General features: G+C 41.5%; 1 protein-coding gene across 7 annotated transcripts in view; it reads left to right on the plus strand.

Annotated features, from left to right (window-relative positions):
• LOC138820989 (ribosome-recycling factor, mitochondrial) overlaps positions 1-9,987 on the plus strand; it is a 60,237-nt gene extending 50,250 nt beyond the window's left edge. For 3 of the 7 annotated variants that reach the window (XM_070013070.1, XM_070013062.1, XM_070013030.1), the window contains one exon: positions 9,200-9,985. In XM_070013070.1, coding sequence (XP_069869171.1) covers positions 9,200-9,277 — 78 coding nt within the window. In that variant the 3' untranslated portion in view covers positions 9,278-9,985. Of the gene's footprint in view, positions 1-9,199 lie in introns of all 7 variants that reach the window. The other 4 variants (XR_011370027.1, XR_011370029.1, XM_070013044.1 and 1 more) reach the window with 3 other exon arrangements.
• The last annotated feature ends 394 nt before the right edge of the window (positions 9,988-10,381 follow it).

A 10,381-nucleotide genomic window follows, 5' to 3' on the forward strand; every position in this document is an offset into this window, starting at 1 on the left:
GTGCTGTCCCTGAGCATTTTCAGCTTGAGGCTAGTATTCTACCATTTGAGCCACAAATCTGCTTTTGACACCCCCCCCCTCCACACACACTTTTTTGGTGATTAATTGGTGATAAGACTATCACAAACTTTTCTCCCAGGGCTGGCTTTGAACTGCAATCCTCAGACCTCAGCCCCCTGAGTAACTAGAATTTAGGAATGAGCCACCGGTGCCTGGCTTACAATATATATTTTTAAGAAGCTCCCCAGATAATTCTGTAAAAGCACATGTGAAGGTAAGGACCTAAGAAACCCCTTAATACGAAGAAAGGAAGGGGAGAAAAAAGAAAAGAATATTTTTTTTTGTTTGGGTTTTTTTTTTAACTGTATTTTTTTTGTCTTTTCTTTTTTGGTACTGGGGATCGAACCCAGGACGTTGCACTTGCTAGGCAAGCGCTTTGCCACTGAGCTACATCCCAGCCCGAAAAGAATATTTTTATACTTCATGAAGTTGCTTGACTCCTTGAGTTTCATTTTGTTTTGCTGTATTAAAAAGTGTGATACCTAATGCTCAAAGCTCACCTCTTGCAATTGTTCTGCCCTCCTTTTCTCTGCATTAGCTCAAAAAGGACATTCAGATTGGGCTGGTTGCTTCTGAGCCATGATCAGATCTCAAATAGACTTTACCCTAGCCTCGACCCCAGGTGTGCCAGCTCCTTGTCCCTCTCCTTGGACATTGTGTCTCTGACTCTTAGACTTTACATTGCTTCCTTATAGTAAGCCTGCAGACCTCCGGGCCTGCTTAGGCATTTCTCACTTGGCTGACAGTCTTGGGATGTAGAGCCCAAGCTCCTTGTAAAAGATAAAATGATCAAATAACCAGATTTCCATAAAACCCATGTAACAGACCTCCCTAAAAGCTTTCACCTATTAGCCTTGGACACTAAAGTATCACCAACCTATTAAGATTAGACATTTTTTTCCCTTCTTTTGTGTGTGTTTGTTTGTTTGGTTGGTCATGGGGCTTGAATTCAGGGCTTGGGCACTGTCTCTGAGCCTCTTTGTGCTCAGGGTTAGTGCTCTACCAGTTGAGCCACAGTGCTACTTACAGTTTTTGAGTGGTTAATTGAAGATAAGAGTCTCACGAGGACTTAGTTCTGTACAGGCTGGCTTCAGATTGCGATCCTCAGATCTCAGCCTCCTGAATAGCTAGGATTACAGGTGTGAGCCACTGGTGCCTGGGCTTCTAGGGCTTCTTAGTGGTGTGTATGTGTGTGTGTGTGTGTGTGTGTGGCCAGGGCTTCTAGGGCTTCTTAGTGGTGTGTGTGTGTGTGTGTGTGTGTGTGTGTGTGTGGGTGTGTATGTGTGTGTGTGTGTGTGTGTGGTGCCTGGGTGTGTGTGTGTGTGTGTACACGTACTGGTCCTGGGGCTAGCACTCTGCCACTTGAGCAGCTCTATGTCTGGCTTTTTGGTGGTTGATTGGAGATAAGAGTCTCTTGTACTGGGCTGACTTTGTACTACAATGCTTAGTCTCAGTTTCTTGAGTAACTACAGTTAGAGATGGCTGTTAGTGCGCATGCGTGCCTGCGTGTGTGTGCGTGTGTGTGCGTGTGTGCGTGTGTGTGTGTGTGTATGTCATTGTTAACAGGTGTTCTACCATTTGAGCATGTCTTCCGTCCTTTGTATGCTCCCCATATAGCTGAGCTGATAGGCAGGTGTCACCAGGCCCAGTTTTTTTTTGTTGAGAATTACAAGTTTATAGGCTCCAGCCACTGTTACCTGGCCATTTGTTAGTATTTTCTGTGGTCCTTCAGGCTATCTCTCTAAGTGGATCTGTGATACTTATATTGCACAACTTTTCACTATCAGAGTCTTTGCTCAAAGACACTTATATTTAAATGTTAATTCTTAGCTTATAGTTGCTAACTTCATTTACAGACATATAGTAAAAAGTTGGGGTAGGAAAATGTTTAGGACAAAGTCTTGTGTGCACGTTGTTTTGTTCTCTCCGTTAATCAGAAAACATCAGCCAAATGTTTGGTGTGAGTTGTTTGTTTTATTTTGTATAAACAAGACTGTGGCTGATAGTAGCTTCAAAAGTTTTAAAAAATGTATTTGTTTACTTTTCTTCCTGATTATTGAAGTAATATCTGTTTATTGTAGAAATGAAGACTTTCTTTAAAAGGGAAATTTTCATCCAATAAGCCCATATCACAGAGGCAGTCTCTGCATTTTAGAATAATTCTTACTTTCTTTTTGTCTTCCTTTTTTAAATAAACATTACATAGTTTGAGCTGTGTTTGAGTATATATAGTATATTTACAATTTTATGTCTAGGTTTAATTTTCCACTTGGCATAAAAAGGAGTTAGCATTTTCTCATGTTTAAAAAAAACTCTTTGTAAATAGCTGGGTTTTTTGAGGATAGTACTATAATTTGAACTCAGAACTTTGTGCTTGCTAGCAGGTACTCTACTACTTGAGTCATTCTGCCAGCTCTTAATTTTGTTGATTCTTTTTGAGATAGTGTCTTTGTTTGTCCCCTGGCCTCTCTTGAGCTTCTCAGTAGCTAGGATAACAGACAGGCTCATACCATCTTGTTCAGCTTTGTGTTGAGAAACAGTCAAAAGCATTTTTTTTTTTGTCAGAGCTGTCTTGAACCATGATCCCAACAGTCTCAACCTTTCAAATAGCTAGGATGACAAGTGTATCTTTCCCTGCCTGCCTGCCTTCCTGCCTGCCTTCCTGCTTGCCTTCCTTCTTTTCCTTCCTTCCTTCCTTCCTTCCTTCCTTCCTTCCTTCCTCCTGTAAGTAAGGTTGCAATGAATATCTTCATTTTAAATCCTTTTTTTCCTTAGTCTAGAGCATCTTAAGTGTGGAATTACTGAACAGAGTAATGCATGTTTTTAAGATTCTTAGTGCATACTGCCTAAACCACTTAATGTTTTTAAGAATATATGTATTTGTTTTAGTTTACCTTTTCTAACTCACAATACAGGTGTGTGTGTGTGTGTGTGTGTGTGTGTGTGTGTGTGTGTGTATCTGTCTGTCTGTGTGTCTGTCTGTGTGTCTGTCTGTGTGTCTGTGTGTCTATACTTGGGCTTAAAGTCAAGCTCTTATGTTCTTGCTCAGCTAGTACTCTACCACTTGAACCATACCTCTAGTCCAGCATTTTGCTAGCTTATTGGAGATGGAATTTCACTCGGCTCTTCCAACCTGGCTTCAAATTGAGATCCTCCAGGTCTCAGCCTCCTAGGTAGCTAGACTTACAGGCATGAGCCACTGTTGCCCAGCTTTGAACTGAGAGTTTTAATGTGAGCCTAAAGTATTGATAATACATGAAATATTGCTTTTACAAAACTCCACAACCTCAGAAAAGATTATTTTTATATAAATTCATATAGCCATCTTAGACGATAATGTGGTAGTATATACCAAAATCCAGTTTTTGATTCAGTAGCTTAAGAATTTACCCAGAAGAAATTGTATTTATGTATATAAAATTATCTAAAATTCTATATGGGAACATAATTGGTATATATCTATTCATTAGAATATGTATATATGATAATTACAAGAATGTTATAAAAAATTTTAGAGTTTTATTTACTTTTGTATGGATGTATGGATGTATGTATTTTTATTTATTTACTTGCTTATTTTGTTGGTCGTGGGGCTTGAACTCTGGGTGTGGGCGCTGTCCTTCAGGTCTTCAGCTCAAGGCAAGCGCTCTACCACTAGAGCCACAGCGCCACTTGTGGTTTTCTGGTGGTTTATTGGAGATAAGAGTATCATAAACTTTTCCTGCCTGTACTGGCTTTGAACCGTGATCCTCAGATCTCAGCCTCCTGAGTAGCTAGGATTACAGGTGTGAGCCACTGGCACCCAGCTTGTATATTTATTTTTAATGTAAGGGTGGGGTGCTATACTCTAGTCCTCGCTATTGGTGAGGTGGAGACAAGAGGATTGTGAATTTTGAAGCTAATCTGGGGAAAGTTAGCTAGACCTCTGTTACAAAAACAAAACACAAGTGGAAGAGTGGTCAAGACCGCGTGTGTGTGTGTGTGTGTGTGTGTGTGTGTGTGTGTGTGTGTGTGTGTGTGTGTGTGTGTGTGTGTGTGTGTGTGTGTGTGTGTGTGTGTGTGTGTGTGTGTGTACGTGTCTGTACTGAGGCTTAAACTCAAACTCTCATGTTCTTGCTCAGCTTGCTTGTTCTCTGCTAGCGCTCTAGCACTTGAGCCACACCTCAAGTCCAGTATTTTGCTAACCTATTGGAGATGGAGTTCCACTTGGCTTTTCCAACCTGGCTTCAAACTGAGATCCTTTGACCTTGCCCTGTTCATGCACAAGGCCCTGGGTTCACTCACTGGTACCTCCAAGAAATTCAATTCAGTTAAATAAGTAAATAATAAAATGGTGAGCTATCCAAAGCACTTTCATTTTTCATTTTTATAAAGAAAAGTCATATAGGCAGAAAATGTTTGGCAGCTAAGACATATCAAATACCAAAAGCAGTCATTTAAGATGATGAGATTAGAAACCATTTTTGTGGTTTTTTTTCCCCCCCATTAAAAACATTTTTTAAAACTCTTTTGAGGTCAGAGTTTTAAAAACTTTATTGTAGGATTTCTTCAGTCTTCGGTGTGTAAGAATGAAATGAGTTTGTGGGTTCTGTCTCAGCCATTGTGTCTGACTCATAGTCATTCAACCCCTTCAAACTCCCTACCTCCAGCCCAGGTCAGCTCCACTGAAGAAGGACCAAGGGTCTTCATGCTCTGGACTCCAACATCTGCCAGCCTGCTGTTTTACCTTTTCTTTAGATTGCTATAAATGGGCCTGTTCAACATCAAGGCTCTTGGCAGAAGCCCCCGTAACTCTAGCCAAGATTCTTTCACTGTGCCTTTCTCTGAGAAACAGTTATTCTCCAGTGAGTGACGCTGGGCGCTAGTGAGGCTGAAGGAGAGAGGGCTCTGGCAGACACGCAGCAGACAGGAGACTGAACTAAGGGAGGCAGTGGGCATCCTGAGCCAGTCTGAGTATGGATGGTTTACACACAGGCTGGGCCCATAGCTGTTCCTGGCACCCTGCCTTTCATGTCCTTCATTTTCCTGTGGTGGTGGTGGTGGTGATGATGATGATGATGATGATGATGATGATGATGATGATGATGATGATGATGATGACGACGATGACAATGACGACAGTATGTTGGTGATAATGTTAAGCTCTTCATGAGACCGCATATGATAATGGAAAAGGCACTTGCTTTGGAATTGGTCAGGCCTAGATTCAAATTGTAGCTCTTTTACTTCTCAGCCATGAGGGTCAGCTTCACTTTCTTGAGCCTCTCTTTGCTCATCTGTGAAGTGGGAATAGTGCCTGTCCCATAGGATTGTTGAGGACCAAGTGACAGAACCATACCTAGAAGTGACAAGTATGGTTGCTGGTCCTTGGTAACTTTCACCATATTTGTCCATGCTATTCTTCTCCCTTCCTTGTGACCTTAAAGGGACTGGAATTGACTCTCAATGACTCTTTGCACATCCTGCTGGAATGAGGAAGGATGTCTCTATAAAGGGAATAGGATATCAAACTGGCCTCTGGGAGTGGGAGTGGTTTTTGCTCAGCATCACTTCTGCTCTTGGGCAGCATAGTGAATTTTCTATATCTTGGTTTGCTGCTCTGTCAAGGGGGTGGAACCTGTTTAACCTGCTTTATAGGGGGTTTGCAAAGTGGTTGAATTTGAATGAAGTAACAGAGGACTTTTGTACAACAGGAACTATTACACAATAGGCAGGCAAAATAAAATTTCTGGTATGCCGGATGGAAGTATGGTATCTCACATGCTGTGAGAGGGTTGTGTGCACAAATACATTTTAAATGGACTAAGTATACAGCAGTGGAGGCTGCTGTTGGTATATTTTAAGAATTGTGATAAAGATGAAAAAGATGAACCTTGAGTTAGACTGTTCCCAGCGGCAGTTTGTACCTACAATATGGTTAAAGTTAGTAAATCTTTTTATTGATTGATTGACTGGGAAAGAAGTCAAGAGCCAAACTTCAATGGCTCATACCTGTAGTTCTAGCTACTCAGGAGGCTGAGAACTGAAGGATCTTGGTTTGAAGTCAATTCAGACAGAAATATCTGAGACTCCATTTAATTGACCAGCAAAATGCTGGACTAGAAGCATGGCTCAAGTGCTACAGTGCCAGCCATGAGTAAGAAAGCCAAGCAAGAGGGTGATGTCTTGAGTTCAAGGCCTGGTACCAGCACACACACAAGTGTCAGGGTGTGATAGTAAAAAACAAACCAAAAAAACCCAACATTTGCACAGGAAATAACCTGCTTTAAATCCTCTTGTATAGTCATGTGTTTGCTTAACTCTCACAATTATTTTTGAGAAGGGGAACTTCATTTGATAACTGAGGAAACTGAGCTGCAAGTGGAAAAATGACTTATACATTGTCTCCCCACTTTTATGGAATCATTACCCCAGGATTTCTCTTTCGTTTCCATCCCCACCCCTGTGCTCACACTGTCCTCAGTGCCACTTTTCCCAGGAGGCTTGTAGCCCTCATAGCCCTTGTTCTTGGCTACCCCAAGCTGTCAGCCTACAAATGCTGCTGTGCTGCTGGGCACTGCTGCCTACTCCATACAAGGCAGCTACAGGGCTGGAGCATCTTAGTCTGTGGTTGGGTCAGTCAGGGGAACAAGTTACCATTCTGAGTCTAATCACTCTGAGTCTAATGCTTCTCCAGCTGGAAAGTGTGCAGCTGTGGCTATGGTGAGAGCCTGGCCACCTCCCTACTGGGACAAATTGCTGAAAATCCTCTTCAGTTTCTACTCTTTCTTATTGAATTGCCCTTAGTTCCCAATTCCTGGCCCAGACCTGTGGTCAGCAAATAAAGATGTCCAGTAGCTCTGTGCTGCTGAGCACCCAGATCTTGGGCTCCATGCTGTTGCCTTCGAAGCGCTGGTATTGCAGAACATTTGGAAAACATGAATGATTCACTTAGTAAGTATTTCCTGAGAACTGGATATATGCTATGTGCTGGCTGGGGGCTGAGTGTGATCAATTACCTATCTGCCGAGCACTGAAAGATACATTGCTAATACTTTTGAAAAGTTTCCTTCTAGTTCTTCAATTTTTTGTTTATGTCTTTTATAGAGCACTTCTCTTATATGTCTTTTATAGAGCACTTCTCTTATAGTTGTATAAACAGGATTTTGAGTGTTGCTGTTTAATTGAAGGGTAAAGTGACCATGTCTCCATGATAAGGGTCTTGAATCATTAAATCATTTTTTGAATTTTTCTTCTTCTGATTACAAATGTAACCTGTGCTTGTTATAAAATAGTCAAGGCATTTTAGGAATAGATACTGGAATATTATTTATATGCACATTTTTCCTATAAGATATAGGAAACCATTATTTAACCATTATTTAATGACTATGCATTTACTACTTCCCATTCTATAACTTCAGATGTTATGATTTTTCATTATTAAAAATAAAGCCATGATAAATGTCTTTACACACAGGACCTCAGAAACAATGTTCAGATTCTATTCATGTGATAATTTCCCAGTTGAGAGATTCTGGGGTTAAATAGCATGAATATTTGCATCAATTTGAATTTCTATCGGTGACATGAGCTTACTCATTTTACTACAGTTTGTTGGCATTGAATATTGTAATTAAAAATTACAACATTGTCTGGGTGCTGGTGGCTCACACTTGTAACCCTAGCTACTCAGGAGGCTGAGATCTGAGGATCACGGTACAAAGCCAGCCCAGGCAGGAAAGTCCATGAGACTCATCTCCAATAAACCACCAGAAAACTGCAAGTGACACTGTGGCTTAAGTGGTAGAGCGCTCGCCTTGAGCTGAAGAGCTGAGGGACAGCGCCCAGGCCCAGAGTTCAAGCCCCACAATCTACAAAAAAAAAAAAAAAAAATCAACATTGATGACAGCTGAACCATTTGTTAAAAATTTGTATTTCTTCAGTGTCTGTTGAATTTTTCCATGTTTGTTAACTGGATATATTTAATTCTTCTTAAAATATCCTCTCTCCTTAACTCTTGGGATCTTAATATTCTTTTTATCAGTCCATCTAAAAGCTTTCTATAGCAGAGATAGAAGACATTGTGGAGGCTCATTGAGATAGGGCAAACCAGGTGGCAGGAGCTCATGCTTGTAATTCTAGTTATGTGAGAATTTAAGATAGGGAGGATCTCTCACTCCAAGGCCAGGGCAAGAAAGGTTTATAAGATTCCTTCTCAACCCATCGCTGGGTGCAGTGGTACATGCCCATCATTCTAAGCTAAGTGGGAGCTGAGAGCCCCAGTTCAGGGAAGATGGCCATTCAACCAGCCTGAGAAGAGAAACTTATGATGTCATCTTAGCAGAAAGCAGCCGGAGCATTATGCCATTGCTCCATTCCTGTTATCCCGTGTACAATGAAAAGCAAAAAATAGAGGACCACAGTACAAGGGTGTGCCTGAGCAAGAAGTGAGACCCTATCCTCAAAATACAATAGATCCAAGAAAAGAGGGGGCTTTAGGTGTGGCTCCTCAGTATTTACCTGGCAAATCTCTGAGTTCAAACCCCAGTATAAAGATATATGGAAGGTTCTCAGTCTGTATGTGGGGTGGGGTGGGGTTTAAATGCTGGCTTGCAGAATCAGACTACTGTAGGTTAAATTTGGGGATTGCAACTTTGTAGCTGTGTATACTGAGTAAATGATTTAAGTGTCTCTGTTTTTTAGTCTTTAAAATCAGTGGTAATAGTATCTTTTTTGTGTGTATGCTAGTGCTGGGGCTTGAACTCAGAGCCTGAGCACTATCCTTGAGTGTTTTTGCCTAAGACTAGTGCTATGCTACTTGAGCCATCATCCACTTCTGGTTTTTGGGTGGTTAATAGGAGATGAGTCTCATGGACTTTTTTGTCTTGTGATCCACAGATCTCAGCCTCCCGAGTAGCTAGGATTACAGGCATGAACCAACCACCAGTCCCCAGCTAATAATAATATCTTAAAGGGTGGTTATTAATGAACAAGAATGTCTATGTAAACTTTTTAGTTCAGTGCCTGGCTGATAACTCGATGTGAACTTTTATTGCGATTATTATTCCCAGATAACCTTTTCCTGTTTCTGAAACATTTGGCCTTCTACCCTTTTGCAGCCCCAGTAATCAAACGACCTTATTTTGTGTTTTTGTAGATCAGCCAAATGGCCGATGACACAGTTGCAGAGCTGGACAGGCATCTGGCAGTGAAGACCAAAGAACTCCTTGGATGAAGGTCCACCGTGGCCCAGCCATACACCAGAGCCTGGTTTCTGGTGGATCCCATAGATGGCAAATGGGCACCCCTCTCCTACCAGCCACACAGAAGGTTGTAACTATACTGTCATTGATGAGAGGCCCAGCCTTCCCCTCATCCCCACTGTCCTGCTATGAGCCTTCTGGTGTGGAGAATGAGGACACTACTGGCGAAGGACCTTTCCTCAGGCAGTTGCCTTGTCCATGAGGTCCCCACAGCCTGGGACCATTGGCAGGTTATCACATACTGTTCCTAGTCTCAGGAGCCTCTTTTTCTGTGAACCAGGCCCCATCTCTGCTTGGACTGATGTGAGCCTGAACCCCTTTGCTCAAGGCCCATTTTCATCGTCATAAAATCTAAATAAATTTAAAAAATAACTACAAAGAAAAAAATAAAGTTGGTGTGGATAGATAATCTCTAAAAAAAAATCTCTATATAAAACAATGATGTTTTCACCTCTGGATTATCTTCACATTTGTTCTGCTCTCTGCCTGGGCCACTCTCTCTCCTCACTATCTGGTCCTGGTCATCTTGGATGTCATTGATTCTTGGGAAGTCTTCTTGTCCCCCTAGCCTAGGCTGTCATAGCTTAACGTACCACTTTTATTTGAACCCCAGTCTGTTTCTTGGCATCACACCTAGAGAGAGGAATGGAAGAGAGAAACATTTGTAGGCATTCATGTATTTGTATTGTGAATAAATGATGCATAGTAGCTACTCAGCAAATGATGGTTACTTTTCTTCTTTTTATGGTTATCATGCTGTCATTTTCCACTCTTGTCTTTGTCCTGGGCATTTCCTGGGTATGGTAGTAAGATGCTTTTCCCCTAGGGCCAGTTGTTGATAGACATGGTTTATTGTGGCAGCCTTTGGGTGCTAGAATTTTTCCCCCTCCTCTTTCTCTTCCTCCCTCCCTCTTTCCTTCCCTTTCATTTCTAGGCATTATTTGTAATCTTCACAGTAACTTGGCAGATAAATATTATTTCCATTGACAAATAGGAAAATGTAGATGACAATATTAGGTAAGAAATCCTCCTAAAAGAGTAAAGCTAGAAGCCACTGGAGGGTTTTCATTATTCAT

Source organism: Dipodomys merriami, unplaced genomic scaffold (genome assembly GCF_024711535.1).
Source record: "Dipodomys merriami isolate MVZ:Mamm:240054 unplaced genomic scaffold, mDipMer1.0.p SCAF_11, whole genome shotgun sequence".
Lineage (NCBI taxonomy): Eukaryota > Metazoa > Chordata > Mammalia > Rodentia > Heteromyidae > Dipodomys > Dipodomys merriami.